At 37.7% G+C, this 26,940-nt stretch overlaps 1 protein-coding gene across 2 annotated transcripts in view; it reads left to right on the forward strand.

Moving 5' to 3' along the window:
- The window catches only part of IL17REL (interleukin 17 receptor E like), a 48,485-nt gene that overhangs the window by 7,895 nt on the left and 13,650 nt on the right, over positions 1-26,940 (forward strand). For both annotated transcript variants that reach the window (XM_074825489.1, XM_074825490.1), the window contains exons 2-9: positions 11,341-11,368; positions 17,079-17,228; positions 18,008-18,117; positions 19,595-19,709; positions 21,298-21,342; positions 22,149-22,288; positions 22,452-22,523; positions 24,147-24,201. In XM_074825489.1, coding sequence (XP_074681590.1) covers positions 11,341-11,368; positions 17,079-17,228; positions 18,008-18,117; positions 19,595-19,709; positions 21,298-21,342; positions 22,149-22,288; positions 22,452-22,523; positions 24,147-24,201 — 715 coding nt within the window. The remainder of the gene's footprint in view (positions 1-11,340; positions 11,369-17,078; positions 17,229-18,007; positions 18,118-19,594; positions 19,710-21,297; positions 21,343-22,148; positions 22,289-22,451; positions 22,524-24,146; positions 24,202-26,940) is intronic.

Consider the following 26,940-nt stretch of genomic DNA (forward strand, 5'->3'; position numbering starts at 1 on the left):
ATTCAAGCAAGCACAATTAGAGCTAGTCAGGCACCTTTATCATTAAGTCTTTAACGGAAACAGTTCCTTAACTGATACTGTGACACCAGGAAGGAATGCACTGACTTCTCAGGATTGTCACCGAAGACTACACTACCACTGCTTCTAGCATGGTCCAAGGGATCATTTGTACAGCCTTACATCCTTACACAACCACATAACAAGCTAAGGCTAGAATAAAATCAAAATCAACATTTAAAAATATTTTTCATCAGGAAGAGCCATAATAGGGGGTAGTTCCAAGTTTATTTAGGTTTTAAGTTTTTCTCTGTTTAAGGAGAAGAGGGAGAAACACCATTTTTATGGGAGTTACAAAAACCAGAAACGTGCTCCTGTGTTTCTCTGCATGGCTTTGAAGAGTGTCTGAGCCTTGACACATGGCCTACAAAGTCTTGAAACTGTTATAATAAGTGTGCTCTGGTTTACATTTTAGTATGACTTTGTGATCCACACTGGCAGGGTTAGGATTAGCACATTCATTTTTGTTTTTAAGCCAACATTTCAGGACAGTATCTGTGCAACATTCACCCATTCTATGTTCCTTTCCTGTGGTTCCAGGTTATTAAGTACAGATTAAATGGAGATCATGAGAAAGCATTAGTGACTTGTCAGAGCAGTATGAGAAACGTGCCTGCTCAGCACGGTACTGCCTCAAGTGAGGCAAGGGAACAAATTAAGCACCAGGTTATTCTGAACTCCACTCTCTAGAGTCCAGACACCTGAGTTACGAGCCAGAGTTTGACAGTCTCTCTTCAGAGTAGCTGCTGAGAGCCACTCTTCCAAAGTTTCAGTTTCTGTTTTTTTTCTGATGACTGCTTAAAATAAAATTTAAGTGGGCTTTGAGAAGGGAACAGATCTCCCATTTGAATGTTGGAAGCACTCAGCTTTAAAAACTATACTGCATCTTGCCTGTCCTTCTCTCAGACCATCGTTCTTTCATCCTCTCTATATATAATATCACTGCTTTGACAGGAGGCTTGGGAAACCCTCTAGTTTACTGGGCAGTGTGGCAAACAGAGAACTTAGGGTTAGAACTGCTTCAGGTTAAGGATGATGTTGAACCTGGCTATCCCTTGAGGTAAGGACTTGAAAGCTAGAGTATAAGAACTGGAACATGCCCCTGTCTGATTTTCTCCTCTAATATTTCCAGTTTGAGAGAAGTTAGGCTAGAGCTTTGTTAATTTGTCCTCTGTTACTATTAAATCTCCTCTAGCCACCTGCTATGCTGGGGGATGTGGTGTCTCACAGGTGAGTGTAATGCTATCTCAAAGAGCTTTGGCATGAGCTAGGTGTCATTCCAGCTTCATTCTGGTCATGAACTAAACACCAAACTACATGTCTCCAGGTAGCTTTCAGATCAGAAAGGGAGGTGCCTAATAATCTTGGGTGCCTCTAGTGTTAGGTGGCAATTAATAGGGTATTATCGATCATGGTGTTCAGCTGAGATTACTAGTTTGCTTAAATCATGTTTCAGGTACTTAAATCCTCTTTTAGATTTGGCTGACTTAATCTTATTTTGCAAATGACTGCAAACTTTGGCTTCATTTCACTACCAGTAGTAATGCAAAATCAGCACACAGAAATTGCCTTAGTTGGAAGTTATGTGACCCTTTTATCATGGGCAAATCTGAAGTTTGTATAGGTGTATTGGGTCTGCATGGCAAGATTTTGGTAGCGGGGGAGATACAGGGGTGCCAAGATGGATCCACTAGTGGCCAAGGCCAAGCCCCTTGGCGATGGTGGTAGCTCCTCTGGGATAACATATTTAAGAAGGAAAAAAGTTGCTGCACAACAACAACTGCAACCAGAGAGAGGAGTGAGAATATGTGAGAGAAACAGCTCTGCAGACACCAAGGTCAGAGAAGGAGGGGAGGAGGTGCTCCAGGTGCCGTGGTGCAGCCCATGGTGAGGCAGCTGTGCCCTGCACCCATGGAGGTTAACGGTGGATGCACCTGAAGGAGGCTGTGATCCCATGGGAAGCCTGTGTTGGGGCAGGCTCCTGGCAGGACCTGTGGACTCATGGAGAGAGGAGCCCATGGTGGAGCAGGTTTGCTGGCAGGACTTGTGACCCCGTGGAAGGGACCCACGCTGGAGCAGTTCATGAAAAACTGCAGCCTGTGGGAAGGACTCACATTGGAGAAATTTGTGGAGAACACTATCCTGTGGGAGAGACCCCACAATGGAGCAGGGGAAGAATGTGAGAAGTCAGTCTAAGGAGGAAGAAGCTGCAGAGACAACGTGTGATGAACTGACTGCAACCCCCATTCCCTGTCCCCCTGTGCCACTGGTGGGGAGGAGGTAGAGAAATCAGGAGTGAAGTTAAGCCTGGGAAGAAGGGAGGGGTGGAGAGAAGGTGTTTTAAGATTTAGTTTTTATTTCTCATTATCCTACTCTGATTTGACTGGTAAGAAATCAAGCTAATTTCTGCAAGTTGAGTCTGTTTTGCCCATGACAGTAATTGGTGAGTGATCTCCCTGTCCTTATCTTGACCCATGAGCCTTTCATCGTATTTTCTTTCCCCTGTCCGGCTGAGGGGAGTGATAGAGCAGCTTTTGTGGTCACCTGGCTTCCAGCCAGGGTCAACCCACCACAATAGGCAAAAAGCTTTTCCCCACTTGGATCTGATTCAAAGTTCATTCAAATCAGTGGAAAGAGTTTCACTCAACCATAGTCCTCCACAATTTGTGAATGTGAGCAGGATGGCATTTATAATTTATAAAGGTCACAGTGCACAGCAGAACACTGCTCTGCTCCTGGACTGACTCTAAACATAAGGAAAATAAGTAGTTGCCTAGAGCAAAATGTTGAGGACTTCATTGTGTATGCCAGAGCACTGGAAAGCCAGGCATGCAATATATTCCCTCTTTTGCTGAGGAATAGTGTTAGGATATATGGAATAGCGTTAGGATGTAACTGGAATAGAAAAAGATCTTGAGGCCAAAAGAAAAATAACTGTTTCCAAAGAAATAACCACTGCCTCCAGCAGCAGCAGCAGGAAGAGCAATTCTATCCTGGAGGGTCTCTTCTCATGATCTTCACTTCAATTCTTGCTTGTTTTTTTCTTTTTCCTTTTCTGTGGCAATCTTACTGCCCACTGGTTCCAGTCACCTCTAATGCAGCAAGTCTCAGTGCTGTCAGTGCTGCTGAGGGATCTTAAGTTTTTATCGTAGCCTCTTCTGTGCTACAGAGATCATTATACCATCCTAACCTCAAAGCAGGGGATATCTATGGTTGTCTGGAGAGCTTGTGGAATCTACATCCTCCAGTTTTTCAAGAAATGGCCAAAGTAATGGCTGACTTGATCTGGTTTTGGTAATAGTACTGCTTCTAGCAGGAGGCTGGACTTGGTGACCTCCAGAGACTCCTTCCACCTTAAATTTCTTTGATTCTGTTTTATCATCCTCTGTATGAGATCTCCAGTCATTCATTGAAATAACCATTAATGCTGTGTTAGAATGTCCCTGTCTCATTGTTAGACTAGAAGTGCTGATTTGGTAGATTAGTTGTCCTTTCAAGTAGCTGAGTGGTCTGAAATTTTTGACACTCTATGTATGGGATGGTGCTGATTTATACCAGCTGAGGGCATGGCATTCAAAGTGAATTTTAATTTTACTTTGTCTATTGTATGCAATTCTGTTTTGTTAACAACTTGTATTAATATTTTAGGAAACACGACATCAAAATGATTGACAATGTTTTTGTTTTATTATTTTTTTTTAAATTTCTAAAAAAAAGAAGCTAGAGCATACTGTTGCTTCAGGCAAATTCTGCTTCTAGTCCTGGAGTTGAAGCATACAATAGAACAGGCAGCTTTTATTTCAGACTTTCGTAGCTCCCTTTGGTCCAATAAATTTAAAAGCAAGTGGTTTCTATGTAGGTCCTTTTTGTATCACATCCTTATTTTTACATACAAATCACTTAAAAAAATACAACGGGGGAATATTCTTCCCAGCTGTGAGAACTCAAAGCAATATTGTTTTGATTGGACATTCGCTTATAGAATAAATGCATGTCACTGCAAAGAGTTCCCAGAAATATAATTACTGTGCTACCAACTCTTTCACTTGTTCTGCTATATAAAAGGGATACAGCCATGCAGCCACAGTAATGGTCAGAAGACGTTATATGCCACATACAGTCCAGCTAAAATATGGGACAGTTCAGTTAAAATATGGGAACAGGATTCCTCTGCATCAATACAATGCAGGAGGAAATACATACTGACTTGAGGACAGAAATCTCTTATACCTGAATAGTAGCAGGTAAACATAAGGACAAAAAATCTAAGGGGCTTGAGGGTCTTTTGTTAATCATGTGCTCCTGCATTACTGAAGTGCTGCTAGACTGTAATGGAAGTGTTGGCCCTGTGACAAACAGCAGCTTGTGGAGGACAGGGTCCATACATTTGCATATACAGGTGAAATGGCAAATGGTGCAGGAAACAAAAATTGTTAAAAGGCTATGCTTTAGACCACTCTGCAGTCTTACTGAAGATTGTCCAATAATCTTCAATAAACCCACTAATCTCTTCCCCATTTGTTCACTGTCTGTTCACTGTTTAGTTGAGAGCATATCAACACAACACTGACACAGGCAGATGTTAACCTTGCTCTGTTGGACTCTCATCCAAAAAGTGTGTGGGCCTTGTTAGCACTGTACTGAGCCTGAGCTTAATATCCCACTTCTTAGTAGTACTTATCCCCTCAGGTTCAGCACTGCACTAATGTGATGGGATGGTTTTTGTTCAGCTTGGAGCACACACACAGAGACTCGGAGGTGGATAATGACTCAGATGTTTTGGTTTTAACATTCTGTAAAAAAATCCAGCAACATCCAGGCACCCTTGTAGAAGCAGTTCAAAGTAGTCCAAAATAATGCTTTGCCATAAATTCAGGTGCCTATCTTTTCTGCATGGATAACAGTCCAAATGTTTCCTTCTATGGTTGCTTAGCGGATCTCATTGCACACTGTTCACATGTATCTGATCACCACATTGTCAGTAAAAGTTGAAGAACAACCTTGTGAGTTGCCAAAAATTAAAAAGGATCATCAGTAAGATAGTTTTACCTTGGCAATGAAAGTAATTACATGACGTCAACACAAATATAGATGCTTCCTTTGAGAAAAGGTCTTTTGGGGACACTGTATCAGCAGTACTAACTATGAATTTTTAACAGTTCTAAATTTTCTTATTACATGTATTAATCATAATTCCTCTGGTTCTCAGTAAATAACGACAATTTTACTCAATTGCCAAGTGTGTTCTGTAGGCCTATAATTTCCCTTTCACCCATCTCCAATAACAAGCTTTTTCGTATACATACTTGACCATGATATAGTTAAGACTTTTTTTTAGTGGGACAGGAATCATTATGTTATCCCTGTACTTTCTCTTAGTGCAAAGAATTCTGTTTCCTTACATCTGGTAAGATAAATACAGCGGTGACCCTTATGAGAATAGAATGAGAGAAGTCCTGTGAGGTTCCAAACCTCACCAGCATCAGGAACATGTAAAGCGCAAAGCCATTATCTCCTTCGCTTGTGAAAATAGCTCTGGAAAAAGCTAAAGCATACTCAGTTGTTTCCATTTGTGAAGTTCTCCTTAAGTAGTTTCTGTGGCTGAATGTCTCTATGAAAGAAATTGCAATCATTTGTTGATAGTCTGAGGAGCTTATGATACAACTCCGTATCCTCTCTGTTTCCATCCAAAGTTCTTAAATTGTATAGGTCCATATCACTTTGACTGTGGCTGTCCACTGCTCAGAGACCTTTTTCTTTATGGAAGTGACTGAGATCACGTTAACATTGTCAGGTTTTTCACTAGAGGCCATGAGAAATCATTTGGGTCTCTAATGGCCCAGCATCTGTAGGCTCTTCCCTCCATAAATTGAATGGGGTGAGCAGATGGAAAAAAGAAGGCTGCTGCTGGATTGCTTACATGGAAAGGGGTAAGTAACTCCCTCTTTGTATTGGAGGATAACTACTGATATAACATGGTTGTGGTGCTCCCAATTCAGACAAAGAATATTGTCGCTTTACAAGGCACCAGATAAACCCTAGAGGGAAACTGTCTTCAGAACCGTGTGTCTTCAGTTCTGGTCACTCCATTTGGACAGATGCATTAAAGTAGAAATAGCTGCTGAGAAGAGTGATGGTAAGAAGGAAAGCCTGTCTTATTAGAGAGGAATAAAAGAGCTTGGCTTTTGTAGTCTTGAAAAAGCTGAGACTGAGAAAAGGTATATTACAGGTGGTGAATAAATGGAAAGTAAATTCCAGGGTGGAAAGCATCTATTTAAGTGAAAAGATAATGGGCACAATCAGAAGCCAATACAAGCTAGCCATTATTGTGTTTATGTTAGAAATAAAAAGATTTGGTGCTGGCGCTGGCAGAAAACAGGGCTTCTGGAATAGCTTTGGCTATTGAAGCAATGCACACAGAAGCCTGACTGATTTTAAAATGAAGTTTCTCTAGTTTTTGAAAGGGATTAGATGATGTGGTACCTGTGGTTTCAGGGCACTAGACCCAGTGATCTGGGGGGTCCTTTCTAATTGTGTGCAGAATAAGATGGATTTGTGCGGAGCATTCCCTCTCAACTGGAAATCAAAAAGAACATGATTAAATTCATCATCTTTATCAGCATTTTGGCTACAATTTGAGCATCAGTTATTGCAAGACCACGCTTTCCCTGTGTTGTAAGAATACATACAGTCCTTTGCTTATTTTTAATGGTGGTCAAAGAACAGAAATTGCTGGAGTAGAGGGAAACATCAAAATATGGTCATGTTCCTTTCTCTCTGCCCTCTGACAGTTGAAACTGAAGTAGGAATGTAGATAATAGCTTTGCCACTGAGGATCTCTCAAAAGGGACGAAAACTGTTCACTCTAAATTCACTGACTAATGTAGGTAGCTTAATGAATGAATGTTAAGTGTCTGACAACCTGGTCCAATTAAAGGAAACATTTTAAGGCATTTTCAGGCATATTACTATTTCTTATGGAGTCATGCCACCAACTCTTCTATGAACGAGGTACAGCAGAGCTAACAGGTAGACTGTGAAATCAAATTTGCCTCAGACTCTTTCCTGCATGACAGAACATTCAGAGAAGAATTTCTGCTATTCTGTGCTTGATTCAGTGCCTAGAGATATGAGAGAAAATGGGAAGCAGGTCTAATCTTTGTTTCTTTTTCTTGGCAATTTAATTCATGAAAATATTCTCTGTGCCCCTAAATCCAAGTCTTCCTCTACTGATCTCACTTTCTTCTCTACAGTCTTTAAACAAAACAGTGTGATATTACAATTGACTTTGAGGAGAAGTTGCTGTGCTAGCTAAAAAGTTGGCACCACACCTTCTATTCAGAATGCTACACATTGGTGGTGTCTGTTCAGATAACCTCTAGCTACAGTTGAGTAATACCACAAATGGGGAAAACCCTAAAGAAATAGGAAAATCCCTAACTGTTTGTGCATTGTGTAAGTATATTTTGCTTAGGCTCTTTGCCAAAGCAGATATGAATTAAAGATGCTCTCTGTATAGGAGTAAAATGTATTATCATGTTCAGGATCTTATTTTTGCATAAAAGACACCCACGGCATTTGTGAAAGGGGAAGAAAATTTCCATTCTGGTTTTATGTGTTATGTTTTTCTATTGCATTCATGACTGAAAATTCCTGAAAACAAAAGATATAGAAAGTGGGAGAGGAACTTGGTTAATTTATTTGAGTTCTTCTTTGAGACAAATGGTCTCTTTTGACTATTTTGCAAAATGATCATAAAAGAAAATACTACCCCCACCCCCCCTTGGTATTGTACAATAAGAAGAAACCCTTATTAAAAAAAAAAGGAATTGAGCTGTGACCAAATGCTCACTGTAACTGGCAAGTGTTTGTGCAAATGTTTGATTATTTATGTAAACCTTCCCAACAACTCCTCACCCAGAACAAACCCAAGTGCCCAAGAATGACAAAACATCTCCCTACCAGAACAAAAAATCACTGATGGATCTGGGTTTTTTTTTCCCCATGGAAAATAAATGCAAGATGGCACTGGAAAGTGCTCATGTGGTAGTATTCATCTGAGCAATACTGAAAAATGATAATTAATTAAGATAGACCAGAAGGTATAGGAGGATTTCTGCATTGTTCCACAGACCCACAGAAGTGAGTGTTTTTTTTTTTTTCCATGTTTGTAACTTAAGATAATTTATTTACACATGATTTGCATTTTTCAGGTGTCATAGCGAGGGTTCCAAAGCACTGACCTTCTTTATATAAAAGGCTGAATCCTGAGTTTTGTGATGTTTTTGTTGTTTACTTCAATGGGATCCTGATTTTTTCCTAATGTATTTTTGCACCATGATTGTAACCAGAAAGAACAGTTACAGAAGTTAGTTTAAAGAGGATGTTCTAATAAATTTTGACTGGCAATTGGGAACTTTCTCAAGCCACCTAACCAAAATATTTTCAATAGTCTGGCTGCAAAATGAAAAGTTAAAAATACAGAAGTAATTTGCTAAATTATCAACCTCATGAGAGATTAATTTCTTTCAGTAAGCAGTGGCTCAGCAATTAGTTGATCCAACAGTTAGATTTTCTCATCAAGAAAGCTCCCTAACTTACTCACTTCATTTTTGCAGTCATTTTGTATATTCGTCTATTCCACTCCCTAAGGCCATGGAGAACCTCAAGTAAAGAAACTGAATTCAGATTGTCCTTCTGCATAATACTGCTGGGTTTGATCAGAAATAATTCAAAATTAGGGCTTTGAAACAGCAGTTAAATTCCAGTAGTTTTATATGAGCTGGTATGTTCCACTTTCATTGGTTTAGTGTTGCACTGAATTATTCAGAAAGCTATGGTCTTCTTTCTACTGATTAATGTGAATTGGGAGAATCAGCAAACTACCAATGAAGCTTTTTTGGGGGGGGAGCAGAAATAATTAATAAATGACCACTATTTCTATGAACACATTACAGAGGAAATGAGGTCTTATCAGTTACATTTTTCAGACTTTCAGGGGGTCTTGAGGAATTAATGAAACCAGTGAAATAGAAGTACCCCAGTTTTAGAGAAGTTATATAGAGAAGTTTGATTTCCTTTATAGAATCATAGGATAGTTTGGGTTGGAAGGGACCTTTAAAGGTCATCTAGTCCAACCCCCCTGCAATAAGCAGAGACAGCTTCAGCTAGATCAGGTTGCTCAGAGCTCCGTCCAACCTGACCTTGAATGTTTCCAGGGAGGGGGCATCTACCACCTCTCTGGGCAACCTGTTCCAGTGTTTCACCATCCTCATTGTAAAAAAAGTCGTCCTTATGTCCAATCTAAATCTACCCTTTTAGTTTAAGAGGGTCCTTATTGCAACAGTTGATAGAGTTGTCCTATCGCAATAGGCCCTACTTCTTTGAGTGTCAATGTAGTATTGTGTAGAAGCAGCCAAAGTGATATCTTTTACAATGTCACAAGTAATTTTTATAAACTTGTCTATGAAAGTATGCTGACGCGGAAGTCCCGGACACAACTTATACGACCAATGTGATCAAGTTAATGCCACTTTATTAAAGGATACGCAGCAATTTATACACTAACATAAAGTACACACGTTGCTATCTTATTGCTAATAGGCTAAAGCTACTTGTCCACGCGTCCTTTTGCCCTCTATGATTGGTCCAGGTGTGGTGTCCACGCGCTGCTCTCCTACTAGGTAGGCATCCTGTTTTCAACAGTCCAACTTCCTTATCTCTTGGCCATGAATGTAGTTTCTAAATCTATCTCGGCCTTGCATATGTCCTTGAACACAGCTGCAGCCTGTTGTTACAGTGAGGCCACTCGGTCTGGATTGCTCACAACATGTTCGTTGTTTTCCAGCGATTCCACAAAAGAATACGACGATCTCTGTCTTATTATAAAAAGTGGTTTAAAATACCACCTTTTATGTGCCTGCACTTTTATGAGTCATAGTGACAAACTGCCAATCAAAAAAGATGACAACTTACTTCTAGAAGTGATTAAAAATAAAAGTGCCAAAAGGACCAAGGAATAAGAATTAATACGGGTTAAATATTGGTCACTGGTTTTCTAAAGGCCTTCTTTAAAAGCAAGCTAATATAGCAAAAAACTTAAAAGCAGTGATGAAGGACAGAAAACACTTCTCAGGTACTCTAGGCAGCTGCCACAGGGTAGCTAACATGCTGCCATTTCTCACCTGCAGCAATAATACGATTTTGCTCTACAGCTGTGTTTATGAGGAGGACAGAATTACCTGTGGACGAAAGCCTCATGGAACACCAAGCAATAGTTATTTTACGATGTACTAATGCTTACCCAGGCTGCAGTCTTTGTGTTTCTCCACCACTTGAGAACTTCAAAATGTCCATGGAGAGACTTTTGCTTATTGACAAGATCCTAAGATGTTTTAAAAGGACTGAGAGCTGCCAGTCCGTTTGAGAGCAGAGGAGACAAGGCGGTGCCTGCTCCTTTTGTGGGTGTGACAAAAGTGTCTCTGTGATTGAGACACTGATTTTAAAGGAAAGCAGGGGGGAACATATGTGCTGGATACAAAGCAGAACACAGTATTCGTTAGCTCAGTAGTAGCCTTTTTTTACAATGTCATGCAGAGTAGTCAAACTCTACAGAATTTTAGTGTGTGGTTAAGAGTTTGCTGGGAAAATGGATGGAGTCTGTCTGAAAGATAGCTGGAAACTTGTTAAAATCTCAGTGTCAGGTTCATTTTACTCTTATAAAAACACTCTCCCACTTGAACATGGTAAGTACTGTGCCTGAGTAATTTCATTTTCAGGATTTTGAGCCAGATAGTTCTGTAATACTTCCTTCCATTGGCCTAGTGTGATCTTCTAAAAATCATATAATATTCAATAGTGTTCTAGATATCTTTCATTACAAAATCATTTGGTTTCTTTGCCCTGGTATGAAGCAGTTTGTTGTAAAGTTTGACAAAACAATAAATAAGCTATTGGTCACTGTGAATGGCAGTACCTGATAAAATGATGTCTGTATTTGATGGAACTGTTATACTTGTTATAACAATTACACCTCAGTGGAAATACATGAAAATAAGGATAATGCTGATCTTGTGTTCCTGTACGTATCAGGCTGTCATATGCAGTAGTGATATGCATTTGCATTGTTTTGAGAATCTTTTTTTTATCTTGAAAATTATTTCTGTTGTGGACTGTGAATATGTTTACTTGCTTAAGATATGTTTATATTTGTGTCCAATGATTAAGCAATATTTATTTTTATTGTTACCTCAGATTTTATAATATTTTTGTTTCTGTTTGCAGGGGATTCATTGTAAAAGCAAACCTTCCGGTGAGTATACATCATTCACATTTTTACTACATTTGTTTTTAAAAGTCAAAGATATTTTATTGCAGATAATAAATCCACTTTCCTGGTGACATCAGATCACTATCATGACAGGGTATTTACCACCAGTTTCCTTGTACAAAACATTGGAAATTGGTAAGCTCTGATAAATAATAGGTTAATAATGACTGTGCGTTGTTGCTTTATAGTTTTCATTACCATAGATGGTCACTGGGTGTATTTGCTTAGTCATTTCACATGTTTTTATTGCTTCTACTTTATATTCTTGCCTACAGTAATAATACAGGTTCTTTAATTACCTGAACTCTCAAGCTTTCATCAATCACTCCTCCAGTTCACACAGTCTCTTAACAGGGAAGTACGAGGCAGCTGCCTTGCAGGCAGTCCCCTCTGAGAGGAGAAGTCCTAGCTGGAGGTGCAGCTCTGAGCACTGCTTGTCTCCACGGTGCCTTTCCTGGATCCGTATGGCAGAGTCCACAAAGAGGGAGAAGCTGCGATGCTGAGCCGCAAGCGCGAGAGATGCTGATGCTGTGGCATGGGGTGTGAGCCGAACATCAGCGGTCATGAGTCTTATTCTGAAAGCGTGGCATTTGTGGGACATGTGTTGAGGTGGAGAGAAAGAACATGGCTGTGGAAGGGATGCAGTTAAAAGTCCCACCTGAAAAGGTCTCTAATCTTTTGCTGGCCAGCAGACTGAACCATTGGTGGCTGGTTCAAGGATTGTGAATGAGTCCTTTTAGGATTAGGCAGCTGAGCTGCTAGTTACACAAACTACATGGAAGATAGAAGAAGAAACAGGGTCATTGACCTTTGCTCTACCTAACTGAAGCCTGCCTTCATGCCCTCGGGCAGCACAGGCTGAGGAAACCAAACCCTTCAACCCTGGTCTCAGAGGGAAGGACACCTGCAATACTGTTGGTTATGAGTTAAAATCTGTGCTGGGTATTGCAAAAATGCAGATCTAGATAGTGGAGACTCACTACAGGTACCACAAAGTGGTGATTCATTCCACTCATCTTAGGACCAGGTGATTTATGTGCTGGGAGGTAGGCGAGAGGGGTTCTCCTTCTCTGTTGACTGCCAGAGGTGCTTAGATGATGCACATAAGCATAAACTAGATGTTTAGCTCTTAGCTGGATGTAGACTTTGGGCCCTGAAGAGTCTGTAAACTAAAGATCCTTATCTTTCAAGACGATGTACACGAAGCAGAGCTGGTTGTAGGTTTTCAGTGCTGCCTGAAAATGACTTACCGCCTATCTTTAATACAAGTAACGTGTAGGATGAGTCAGCCTTATAGGGGTGATGAAAAAACATTTTTTTAATCTTCATCCTAATTCACTTGTGCAACAGTGGGTGTATACTCATTTCCATACTTCCTTTTCTATAGTAATTCTTTTTGTTACTTATTATTTGAGATAAAATTACCTTAAAAGACTTTAACTGTATAATAGAGCACCTTTGCAGTAGTCATTGCTTTTAGCTGCAACAAAAAGATGACTTTATTTTCTAGAATTGCAGCTATCAGCTCTGTAGTATTTGGCAACATAACTTTGACTCTGCCTTCTCCCTCTTGCTCTTCTAGACTATTAGTACGTAATACACTGTAATATATCCATATATATATATCTCCATATATATATATATATCTCCAGATATATAATGTAAGAAACCTTACATTATCAGAAAATGTATTTGGCATAGTATATCACCATGTTGTCCAATATACTTGGAAGTTTGAAATATTTTCTGAATGTACAACTGTGAAACCCTTCTAATTTACTGTGCATTGAAATCTATTGTGAAAGAGAGGCTGCCAGTCTGAAATTTAACCAATTTCATAATTGATGTAAGTACTTTTAAGTAGCAAATTTTGGTATTTATTAACTGAAGTGCACCATGTGGTTATCTTAGCAGAGCATATCTAGTTTGTTTATGAATTTTGTTGAATCACCCTAACGCACAGATGCAGCAGATACTGTGGTAAATCATATGCAAATAGGTTTGAAATGTTACTGTAATTTATACTCATGGAAAGATGTTCCAGTGAAGCAATTTTAGTGTGCTTTAGATATGCTTACAAATTTAGCACTGTCAGTATCCTAAGTATTTCAGATTCTTACAATTCTTGTAGGGAAGAAATATCAGACAAAAAAATGGTTATGATTTTCTATTGGGTGTTGGCCTGGACCTGTTATTAATGGATTTTCTCTGCAATTTTTTTTGCTGTTCTCCAATTTCATCTTCTTGCTTGAGGCTTCAAATTATCCATCTAATCATTTCTATTGCGTATTCATTGCTCAGCTCTGGCTTCTATTATCCCAGTGTACATAAGGTGTGTTTTGCTGTCGTGACAGTTCTGGGTTGATTGCTGCATCATCAGATAAAAAAATAATCTGCTGTGGTTGATCTGATGGCAAAAGTACAAGGAAAGTGTCTACACGCTGAATAATAAGCCTTGGGTTCTTTATGCCTGGGCATATATGTGTCCATAATTAAGGAATCTTTTATTACAGCAACAATCCCTCTCTCATGTAGGGCTAATTACAGTTATAATTCATAAACACAAAATTTAGGCAAGATTTACTCAGCAGATGGTTTGTGTAGCAAGATGTATCTTTATGTCTTCTGGGGTGTAGATCAAACTAATCATGAGAAAAAGAAAGAGGTGTGTGTTCCAGAGGAAACTATCTGGGGGGGATTAAAAGATGATAAGGTAAAAGTTTACTGAAGAATTAGTCAGAAATGAGTTTTATACTGTGATGATTTATAGAATGAAAATTATTTTCTGTCAGCTTTTCCCTGTATCATATATTTATTGTCATCCAAAACTAATATCCTCATGCATTATACGATCCATTTAAATTATTATTAATGAGTTTTGCAGCATCTTTTTCAATTCTCAAAATGTATCATAAAATTAATAGAAAAAAATCCAAAGTGAAAGAGTAATTTTATTTTATCCAGTGTATTACTTATTTGTTCTCAGTTTGAAGGTAGCAACTGTGATCAAGGAGGGCAGTGTCCCTGCTTAAGGACAGACAGCACTCCCTAAAACTGTGTTTGTGCATCTGCCTGATACTGATCCAGTGTCAGTAATGCACCTAGGTATGTCTTAGGATTCTGCTGAGATAGTTCCAAGCCTGTGACATCTGATAATACCATACCTCAGGCAGTAATAACTAAGAACTGAATTCAATTAAGTCATGACAGTCACTCCTAAAAATAAGTAGGGTCAAATTGACCGAAACAGAGTACTTTGTAAAGAACTGTCAGCTTTGACAATGTATACATATATACATTGCTCTTCTCTTAAATCATTTCTACACAGACATGGGAATGTGAAAGATTATAGGTCTGGATCAAAAAATTTACACCAACAGCCAAGAAATTAAGCAGAAACTGTTGCTCCTTGATACCATTTGGTATCCACAACTGCATGTCATGTGATGCAGTCAAGAAAATATCATTTTGAGCAAAGAGACAGAGCTAAAACTAATCATCACATATCATGCTATTAGTAATAATTATCAGGTGGTTCTGCAATATAGTAACCTCCCAATTAACTGTGGGTAGATTGATTGGGTGTTGTACAGTAGCTCTCTATCCTGAGATACCTTCAGGGTTATTACACCACCCATTCCTGGAACATGGAATATAGTGTTCACATCTGGCTGCTGTACACTGTACTTCTTAAGGCTTCCTCATCTCTGTGAAATCTTGTTTACAAATTCTTCAAAAGTCAATGTACTCCACTGCTCTTAAAGCCTAATTTGTGTATTTTGAATGATCTGTGTTTTTTCTTTGGTTTGCACAAATTGTCTTCTCTCATTGCCAATATTACCTTGGATAATTGAGAGCTGACTCTACTGTCAGTTGAGGTAAAGTGTCCTTGTTTTTCCATTCTTTTCCACTTGGTTCATAACAGCATATCCTGTCACCTCTAAAAGATGCTTAATGGCACAAAACCAGGATAATGGAGTGGAGATTCAGGTGCAAAGAGTTTGTCTTTTCTGACTTTTGATATGTATCACGCAGGACTTATTTATCCTAATCCCAAGTGTGAGGGCACCTTAAGGCCTGACAGATTCAAGCCAAGGTACCACATTTATGTCAGCCTTCTTTCACATCCTTCATGTATCAGTATTCAGCCCTTGACAATGAGCTTCAGTTGCAACCAGACACTGTGAAAGTGAGGATCTCATAACATAGAAGGAGGTCCTACACAGGTTAATACACTTTCAGTCTTTAAATTTAGAGCACTTTCCTTCATTGGAGGGTTTGGAGGGGTAAGGAAGGATAAGTTTTGCCCTTCTTCCTCCTCCACATCCTACCTTTCCTCTGTGAGAACTGTGGATGTGTCTTCCATGTGAGTCAATGGGCATCCATGCTTGACAACAATTCTTGGATGCACCCTTTCCTGATGATTTAAGAGTGTTATCCTGTATTTTATGGCAAGCACAGTATTGTGGCACTGCTGTTTCATACTACGCTCTTTGCTATAGTAATTGAACTCCTTCTACGCATATGTTAAGCAGTATGACTAAAAAGTCAAATGTTTTTTGTTCTTCCAGCCTCTCCCCAGTGGGAGGAGAATGTGCAGTAAATTACTTTGTTTTTCTTGGGTATCTTTTAACTTTCATGCTATGTGCCGAAGTGAGACGAGTAAGAAATATTTCAAAGAAATTGCTATGATGTAGTTACAGCTAAAATGAGGTGTGTTGCAATTGTATACCACAAAGCCAAGGGACAAAACACAATTCCCTGGCTATTCATTCTGATAGTTTCTTGAACTCTTGATTTTTGGGACTGCAAACAATATATGTGAGGTAGAGAAGCCCAAGGAATGCATTGGGGATTAAAGCCACTGTACCAACATAAATTCATAAATAAATAACTGATTTCTGTGCAGGGCAGTCTGAGAAGTTGAAAGAGATGAAATATGGCTAACTGATGAGATTTGGGGCCTTAAGACTGTTTTTTCTTTTACATTAGCCTACAGAAGGCAGCTATGCAAACTGATGTCCTAAGGTTTCGGGATGACTAAATTTCCATGGGAAAATAAGATGAGACATAGTAGCTGTGTTCTGTGCCTACTGTTTATACCTTGAAGAAGGCCTGGATAATATTTATTCTGCTCTTGCTGTTCTGGTCTAAAGCAGAAGGAAATCCTGTAGGTGTGAGGGATTTTTCCATGACTTGGAATGCAATGGTGCCCTCTTGTGTGAAAGTGAAATTTTAACCGCAGTTGAGACCATCAGTCAATCCTAAAATTAAAATACCACCTATGAGAGTGTTCACAATATACAGGTAATAGTTTTGAAAAAAAGTTTAAATAAACTATTAGTCTAGCCACAACCTAGGAGATCTGATTATTTAAAAACACTATTAGTCCAGTTGTGCTCTGCTAGCCTTAACTGTTAGAAGTGTGATTCCTTCCTCTTGTGGGTTAACACTTCCCTAAGCCAGGAAATTTATTATCAAACCCTATCTGTAATGTAGTTCTTTCCAACCCCCCTACATTGCTCACTAGCAATGTTGGCCATATAAATAGGTAAAGTACTGGCTTTGCTCAAGTCAGTGGTGACTTTTCCTACTGATTTCAGTAGAGGTGGACCTTCACCTTTGGTGCTTTGTTGCCCCCAAATATCCTGTGTACAGTGAGATTTCTCTGTCTGTGTATTTGCATTTGCAGGTGGCATTTTTAACAGCTTCTGCCATGATGCTCCTAAATCTCTATCTTCTATGGTACTGAAAAGCATGAAGATCTCAACAGTGATGAAATGTGTCCAAGGAAGCCCATGCTCTCTTCATTTAAACATTAAAGGAACTCTGAATCTGGATGGTAGGAAACAGATTTGCTCCTGAATAATTTCTGGTTACTTTTTGTTTATAGCTGTTCAGCCAGATTTTGTTCCTTATTGAAATATTTGTGTCCAAGCTGTTTTCATGTAATTATATCAGAAAGATATTTTTTGTGAAAACATTTTACTACAAACCACGATAAAGCCATGGCCCTTCTCAGGGGAATGAGAACTGAGATAATGAGTTCAAGAAAACTGATTTTTTACTCCCAACATAATACACTTCTCTCTACCAGTGCCCCAAGCATACTGCTGCCCTTTTCTTTCTAGCTGTGACATGCGTGCATGCACACATGCGCTAATTCGTTCTGCCCTGGTAACTCAGACATGAGCGACTGCCCCAACAGAAGGAGAAACAGTTTATGCATCTGAAGTTACAATTCTGCACTAAAATAAAATGAAAGCACTCAGACTTTTGGGGCATAGTCTATTTATACTTAACACTCTGCCATTCATGTGCTTACTGTGTTACCATTTAGATATTTCCTAGTGTGCTTCACTCAGAGTTAATAGGTTTATTTTTAAAATTTGCATAAGAATTTGCATAATTAAAGCTTTAATTTATAGCAATCTGTATTAAATTCTTGCTCCTACCCCCATGCATGCGTTATATATAACGCCCCTTTTTTTAAAGGAGATAAAATACATGTGCCTTTCACTTAGAACGAAAGCTTACGATATGGTATATTTTTATTTATTTTCTATTTTTCTTAAAGATTCTCAAATTATATTTCTGAAATCTATTCCTGACTCATTTCAGAAAATATCCGTGGGCTGGAAATATGTTCTCTTTCACTGGACACTCAGCAATCTCAGTGCACAAATGTGAGATTTGCTAGGAAAAAAAGCAAGATGCTTAACGGAAAGAAGGTAGACCCCTTTTTTGGGGGTTGTTTTTCATTTAAATGTTTATGAGTCTTTGTAAAAAAAATATTTTGTTTCTTATTTTCTCCTCTTATTGACTTTGTGGAAAACTGCAATGAAATGTATGCTTCAGCATTGTCAAATGAAACTCCATAACAAAATGTCCTTTTATAAGCTATAAATTCAATTCTCCACCATTTTCGTACTTCTTCCACTTACCTTTTTGCAAGAGAAGCTGCCTCTGCAAAGCCTAATTTTCATATCAATCTTGCCAGCTTTCTTTTTGTGCCTACCAAATTGTGTGTGGGGAAGCTTTTGTAACTCCAATTGCTAGGAAGCACAATGCCACAGGGATTTTAAGTGCATACGTATGATTTATTTAAGTCCAACCATGTCAATGGAATTTACACATCTAGAAGACAGCCAAGTGCCTAAGCACTTGTACACATCTGTCCTAAACTCATGGTAGTAACTGCAACAGCAGAATATACTTTTTTACTAAGCTAAACCCAGAAGTATCTTTTATTAAAATTTGCAACTGGGAAAAAAAAAAAACCAAAACCCCAACATTTACCAACTGTTTAAAAGACATGAATTTTTGCTTTCAGTTACTGGTGGATAACTGTTATTAATCTCATACAAAATGTGCTTTGTAAGTGTTATATTGGTTGCACATGTGAAACAATGTTCTTCTCCCAAACTGCAATTGCAGTTTACAGTCTGTATCACTTGATGATCAAACGTCAGGCAATGCAGGGCCAGCAATGAACAGTTGGTAGCTTTTAGGGTAAGGTAAGTTTATAGGCAAGACTCAACAAACATATTTAATGTAATTTTCTTAGTTTCAGTTCAGTGACTAGAATGGTGACAATAAGATGTCTTTTACCCTCCAAATGCCTTGTACCAAATAGGAGTATATCCAGCATGAAAACCTATATTGAATTTAATAGTTACTGCTGTCAGTGAAGGAATGACCTACCATAACTGGACATCAACTTTTGTGTCATAAATTACTTTCTCTCTCACAAACTGTTACTGGAATAAAAAAACTTGCTGAAGTTGGCATTAAATCTTTAAACAGGCATTTTTTTTCCTATTCTGCAAGTGGTTTTGCTTGTAAAACGCCTACAAACTGGGACTTTTGCTAGTATGAAAGACCTTTTTGCTTTTGAAGTTCAATGAGCATTGGGTACCTGTATTTCTGTGCTTTTAGGATTATTTGATAGCTTGTAGATATTTGGATTTCTGGAAGTGAAGAAGATAGCAACATTCTGGATGAGAAGTAATGATGCTCTTTGAAATCCTTTCATTAAGTGGTATCTGCTTCTTTTACATTCTTAATGCTAAAATATCTGAGACAATGGTCCTCATAAATATAAATAAATCTGAACAAAGAATATTTCTTGCTTAAATCTGATAACCAGTAGTTTTCGTTTATTCTGGAAGTCACACACAAACTTGATTTTATAAATGTTTTGAACAGGTACAGGTACAATTCAATTGCATTGAAGTCAATGTAGCACAACACATCTATGTGACCATCAAAACAGTACCAAATTACTGTGAAGTCAAGCTGAGTCAGGAATACTATGTTGAAGGTAGGAAAACATCTTAAACCAGATGTTTTTCAAGAAACATCTTTTCAAAGAAAAGAAAAAGCCAAAAAACCTCAAATGCAAAGCCAAATCATGTTCTGGGATACACTGATCTAACTGATGGTACATCATGTATGCCAGGACCAGTCTTATTCTACATTTCGATGATTGATTTTGTGCATATAAATGTCTGACTTGCTATAAATAACAGAGACCAGAGTTTATATCTAAAAGTATATGAAAAACTGAACTACACTATGCATTTGTCCTAACTGGCCTTCTTGTGGCTGGCATGTGCTCTTTCTCTGCCTGCAGGTTCAGTCCTGTGTGCTCTCTGTGCATAAGATGGAACCTCTGCTTCTTTTCATAGTTATGTCACAGGTGGTTTCAGAGATTAAGGAAAGCTTAATAAGGAAGTGCAAAGAAATTTCTTTTTACTTTCATCAGCTAGCTGTTCTATCACCTGTTTTCATGTAACTGGCTAAGATAAGGTAGCATTTTTCCATGTTTTTGGGGTAAAGTGCCTACCATATGCATACAAAAATAGATTCAGCGCTGTGGTTCAACCAAGATACAGTGTGTCTAGTGGAGACAAGTGCACCAAATGGTGGTGCGAAAAATGAAATGAGACCCTTTGTTTGATCCAGTGCCCAGGCTTGTCCTGTCTTCCCACCTCCAGAGCCTGGTGTGTAGGGGTGGATCTTGCCCTTTCCCCTTGGTCCAGTATCATCCCTTGCACACAGTATCAGACACGTTGTGGCTGTTTCATGATTTCATAGGAGTAAAGCCTTTTTGTATTTAAAAAGCCTTTCATTTTCTTGATAAATCCTGATCCACTATTGAAGTAGATATGTAATTTGTGAATAAAGAGCGGGGGAATTAAGGTTTTATAGAGCCCAATTTTAAGAGACTTTACAAGGGTGAGTAAACAACTGAAAACAGGAAATATTTCTCTGGGGAAAAGAACTGTGTGGGGAAATGAGCACAAAGTGCTGCTCTAATACTGAGTTAAGCAAGGAGGGATGAAAACAGTAGGCAGCACATTATGAGCTTATTTAGTGTTCTTAAATCAAGATTTAAGTTTGGAGATACAAATATTAGATATTCTGAAAGTGTCACCTGGCCTCTAATTCTGGTAAGCTTCCTGGGAGCTAAATAAGGTGTTTCTTTGTAAGCCTAGAGTACAGTCAGAATAGCAAAAATACACAGGTGTTTATAACAGAGGAATAAGCCTGGTAAACAACAGGAGTAGCTTTCAAGGAAAGAATAATGGAAATTTTTATTATGATTATTACTATTATTACTGGAATTATTGTTAGGTATTAGGTAAAGAAGTGCAGTGTTATATCCTAGATTGCCACCTTAAACTGCTGATGAGGTTTTCCAGTAGAAACCCCACACTGGTGAGATAGCCCCTTAAGGCAAGTTGTGATATAATCTCTGTGTGTGGTAAGGGTACTTTTCTTTTTTGCTGTTTATCTAGAAGTGGATGTAAATCTGCCTTTAAAAAGGGGTATAAGAGATAGCAGTTTATTTACACAGCTATACAAATAAAACAACACTGAAGAAAACTCTGGCTTCTATTTTACAGATTGCAGAAATAGTGATGTGGGAAAACATATTTCAGCTTGTTCGGGTGAGATGATCTATACAACTTAAAGCTGTGAGATATTTCTGGTGACATATACAATGATATGTTTTCATAGCTAAATAAGCAGGAGAAAAAATGATTATTTACAACTACCACTAATTATAATTACCACGTAGTTGATAGGTAATACCCTGGAAAATGTGTTTCTTTATATTTACTTGGAAATGCTAGATAGCAGATAAAGATGACAACTTATTTAATACTTAAACTTTTAGAAAAAAGTTTGTGACCTTTTCATGCCCTTTGGGTTGCTGGTTTTATATTTTCTCTATAGACAGACCTCATAAATAGATTGAAATTTATTTGCCAAACTGCTATCCCAATTTTGGCATACCCATGAATATAAAAAAAATAAAACATCCCCGCACATATTGTACTTGCTAACATAATTGCACATATTCTCTATGTAATGAAGTTGGAACCTTGGGATAATCAGTTTTTGTCATAGTATCAGTGTGTATATTTCAAGTATTTGTACATGAACTACATAACATTTCAAGTACTAAGGTTGAGGTATAATCGGTAGGTGTCCTGGCCTCTCAGTATACACAGGCTAATTTAAAATGGAATAATATTGAAATATCTCATAAAATAATAATATCTTTAGGAATATCAGGATATAAAAATAATTAATTCAAACATCCTAGGTAAGAATCTATAGATGTTGAGTTTAATCTCCATCAAGTTATGAAATATATTCAGTACCTTTTATAAAGAAACAAAAAAATCAGAAATAAAAAAGTAGTAAAGAAACAGATGTGATAATTTCATGCTTGAATTTTCTTTTTCAGCTGGAAAGTTTGATTATAATGTAGACAGGGCAAGGAAAATTATATCAGTGAATGTATCCAACTTTCCTCGAGATCAAGATTATTACGTTCGTCTGTGCCACAAATGGTTTACCTGTGAAGATGTAGGGGCGTTTGCTGTGGTGAGTTAAAGCTCAAAGCAGTTTGTTGAACTGGTGGGAGGTGACATTTAGGTGGAAATGTTCACTGAGGTCATAGTAATATGAAATGACCTTCTATATCTTTATTTCGCTTTATGAAAAGTCATTTACTGTCCTGGATTCATGACCATCTGTTTCATTTCAGATAAAAGGGAAGGAATCTTTAAAATCAGTGTCTCTGAAATATTCTCAGCTACTCCCTTGTCTTTGCATTGAGGTAATACAGTCTGGAATTTAATATATAGTTGTGTTTCTGATTAAAGAAATTTTATCTGGGATTTGTGCTAAGAAAGGAGGAAAAATCTGTAGAAAAAGGCTCTAGACTTAAGTTTTTGACTAAGGCTTGTCTGACCTTATGATTATGTAAGTGTAGAATAAATTTTTTAGGAAACACTAATTAAAACATGGAGATAAGAAAATGGCATACAATTTACATTAATTTATGGAAAGTATTGTGTAAGATTAATTTGACTGATTTTTTTAAGCAATGAAAAGACAGAAAATTTAATCTGACTGAATTTCAGCATAGCATTTGATATAGTCGTGCATGAGAAACTAAAAGAGGAATTGAGGAAGTTGGGAGTGAGAACAAGATTTGTATGGTAGATAATACCTAGCTGGAAGGCTAACTAGACTACTCCTGTTGAATGGGACTGTGCTAGTAGGAAGGTTATTTAAGGACCACACTTAGAGCAGTTCTTATATGAATGTTTTCATCAATGACATGGGCACAAAAGGTGGGAATGTTAATGAGATGTGCTGATAATACAGTTGAGAGGTGTAATCAAAATGGAAGAGGGTCAGGATAATTGGAAGAGACTAGAGGTCTTCATATGTGAAATAACTAAAGGAGGATGAAGTGTAATGTGTGAAGTGCAAGTTCATGGCCTTGTTCTACTAAAAAAGAATTCTTCATGTAAGATGAGAGTCCTCATTTATAAATAACAGTGGAGGAAAAAAATCTGGTTGTAATAGTTCACCACAGGATGATTAAACTAACATGCTTACATGATGTAAATATGAACAAAGGTCTAGTGGGTTAGATTATTCCAAGCTAACAAGAAAGTATGGACAAGGCCTTCTTTGACATACTCTAGGCAATACTGTATTCAAGAAAGATTAATTCAAATGGAAGATGTACATGACAAATCTAAGATGGTCGGGGAATGGAGAGACTGTCTTATAAAGGAGATTCAAAGAACATGTTTTCATTAGCCTGGTAAAACACACGCAAAGAGAAAATATGTTTGTTGTCTAAATACACAACAGAAGGGTCACTTCTAAGGAGAAATAATAGATTTTTGTCAAGAAAGGTTGGACCAGATGATCCTCGAGGTCCCTTACAACATGGTATTCTATGATTCTATGAGATTTTTTTAAGCTAAAGCCATTCTTGCCACAAGAAAGGGGGATAAATTCATTCCATGAATATATTCAGGATAGATACAGATTTTTTTTCCTGATAATCTGAGTAGTGAGATTTTGGAATGATTCTTGAATGTCTTTTGATACCCCTAGAAAGTAATGACACTGTAAGAAACTTAATGAAAATCAAACTGGAAGACTTTCTAAATGAAATTGGGCTAAATATATGACTCAGAAATAGTAGGAATATAGGGCTAGAAGGGATCACCTTAGTTCATCAGCTCCAATCCCCCTAATGATGAAGAATAAAAGATATCTAGTGCAAAACATCCTTTAAATAAACTACTTCCAAAGCTTTCTAATAAACATAGCATCATTATGTTTGGTAGACAGGTCTTCTTTCACATTCTGTCTGAAATGTTAAAAACTGATGTATCTGAGAATCTCTAGCTAATGGTCGCTTTTTGGATTGTAGGCTTGGCTGGCAATTCCAGATGCAAGGAGGATACAACTTTGCCCCTTTGAAAATGGCAAGTATTGTGTGATTACTCTTTATGTAAGTGATTTTCAGCAGCTTCAGTAGTATGTCACAATTTGTAATTAATCTATGGTGAAAACCATATATTGCAAAACTTCAAGGAAGTCGTCACATTGGTTTGTTATACTGTGGGTAGAGGAAATAACTTACTTTCAGACCAAATTGTTCACCAAGTTTATGCCAATATAAACACTAAGTAACTTTCTAGTAATTTCCCACATTTTCTTAAGTCACACACAAACTGGCCAGAAGGAAGAAAAGCCACTGAGGTCAGCTTTGAAATGCTTATATGAGAAGAGGGCTTCAAGGAGAGATTTGAAGAAGGTGTCTGTCACCCAATTTAAAGGAGGGAATAGGGAGTTGAAAAAGAAGAGTTAACTGCATGTGGGAGTTCTCATACTTAATGGGAAATTATTTACACAAAGTGTTCCAGAAACGTCAGAGTTTGGTCTGAGATGACAGCTGAAAAAGAAGTTGTTGCATTATATGGGTCTTTAGTGAAAGTTTTACCAGGAAGATAGAAAAAAAGTGTAGCCTGAAAAAGTGTTTTATTGTGTTAAGTCCAAATAAGTACAACAATAATTTTGCCCCAGATTATGCTAAGAAGCCCATTAAGGATTTTTTTTTTTTAAAAAAAGAGAGATAATAAAAACACCGTCACATAACAGTGCATCCAAACTCCATTAAACTGCATAGACATTTACTGCAATCCTTTCACATTCATATAGGGCCAATACATTTGTGTTAAAATGTCTTAAAATGGAAACTATTTCCTCTTTAGTTAGCCCAGCCTTCATTTCCGATTTATTTTATTGTGGTAGAATATAGTGTTTGTGACACTACCATTTCTTTCTATCAATGGACTGCAGTTTGACTAAATAAAATAAAAATGGATTTTGTTTTTTTCCTCTATTTATGCAATAGAGAGCACTTACAGGAATGTTCAAGCTCTGTCTGCAGCTATGTCTACGTCATGTAGTCAGATCCGGCTTTAAAGTCATCTGCAGTATGAAGTCCTATCCTCTAGTTTTAATCGCTGTTCAGCCTGAGGCTGGGTCTCATAGAGCACAGGTTGTTTTCTTCCAGATTTTCTCAGATCTCTACCTATTTCCTGTGCTTGGAATGGTATGCTTTGCAAGTGCAGGAAATCAGGCTCGTGAATCCTGTGATTCCTTCCATTCTGCTTCTTTTCCTTCCCCTCCTATGGCAGTCATTCCCCTCTCTGATGCCACTGAATCCTGGGGGTAGCTGAAGCACAGGTTACAAAGCTTTATGTAGTCAGAGGAAGGGCAGTATGTGCCTTGGCACACTGAAGCTCTTGAAGCTTATTTCTGTCCATTTAGGCAGTTCCAAAGGGCAATTACCATTGAAAACATAACTTATAGCTTTGATAAGGAAATGAATATGGGAAATACTGTTTTACAGCTGTTTAGTCAACTATCCTCCTTGCAGGAATCTCAAGCAATTTTTCAGACACTAGTACCCAGCTATTTAGGTATATAAGGAGTTCCAGCCTTTGAGTCACATTTTATTCTTTTTAAATCTTTCTTTTTCCTAACTGACAGGGTTTTTTTGGAATATCTAAAGTAGATTGGTTCTCTTTTTGTCTCATTTATCACTGATGTAATAAAGTTGGGATTATAGAGCTAGTTCTGTGGTAGGAGGTAATTAACAGTTTTGTATAAGAAAGAAGCTCCTCTATATAATAACTGTTAATTAAGAGGAGAAAAAAAGAAAAAAATAATGTCTATTGGTTACTAAACAATGTAGATTAATGAGCATCTATTATGAAGTAAAGAAGTAGATGTCACAAAAGAGTAAGACAGAAGGAAACTCAGGTAATAAGTCAATGAGCAGGACTGGAAACAAACGTGAGAAGTCTTAATTGTGGTGCTATTCTCTTAATTGGAATTACACTTACACTATATCTACGTATTACAGACTCCTGTAACATTCAAAATGTAGCTGTGAAAACAGTCAGAACTGTTGAGACCCAGGACTTTGCAGTCAGGTTGAATAGTCTCTAAACATTAGCTTTATAGTACATGTTCATTTATTAAAAACAACATTCTTCAAAAAGAACCAAAATTTTCAGCAGTTTTTTTAAAAAACAGAATAAAAGTTTTCACTTCAGAGAATGTTTCGGTATTTTGATGTATATGCATTGGGACACAAAGTTAAGACAGCAAGAGGCTTGGTAGAATTAAAGGGTCTGGAAAGTTTCTGTTAGAAAATATCAAAAGATTTTATTTCAGGACATTTCTGAAAGAAGCGATACCAATAGGAATTGTTGTTATGCTTGATGGGCGTTGAATTTGGACATCTGGTGTTTCCACTCTTTGATGTAGACTGTGCTTCTTCACTTTGCTACATTTTCTAGTCAAGGGTATTGTTTGTTCACTCCTCTTGAACATGCAACTGGCCATGTTCTTAAGTTTTTGCTTCACACATAGTTGCAGAAATATATTTTTCTCCTACTTCTGACTATTAGAAAAAAAGATTATTTCTTGAAGCAAGAACTGAAATATCAATTTGAAATTCTTTCATCCATGTGCAGCTAAATGGAAAAGAAAGTCAGTATGAAGTGACTAATTTGACCAAATAAATAAGACAGCTTTTGTTTTAAAATAGTGCCTATTTAAGATATCCCCAAATATATGCTGGCTAGCTCTGAAATTACGGTGTGCCCAGTATAGAAAGAAAGAAGATTTATATGAATGCTGTAGAAAAA

The sequence above is a fragment of the Strix aluco genome, chromosome 5 (assembly GCF_031877795.1).
Source record: "Strix aluco isolate bStrAlu1 chromosome 5, bStrAlu1.hap1, whole genome shotgun sequence".
Taxonomy (NCBI): Eukaryota; Metazoa; Chordata; class Aves; order Strigiformes; family Strigidae; genus Strix; species Strix aluco.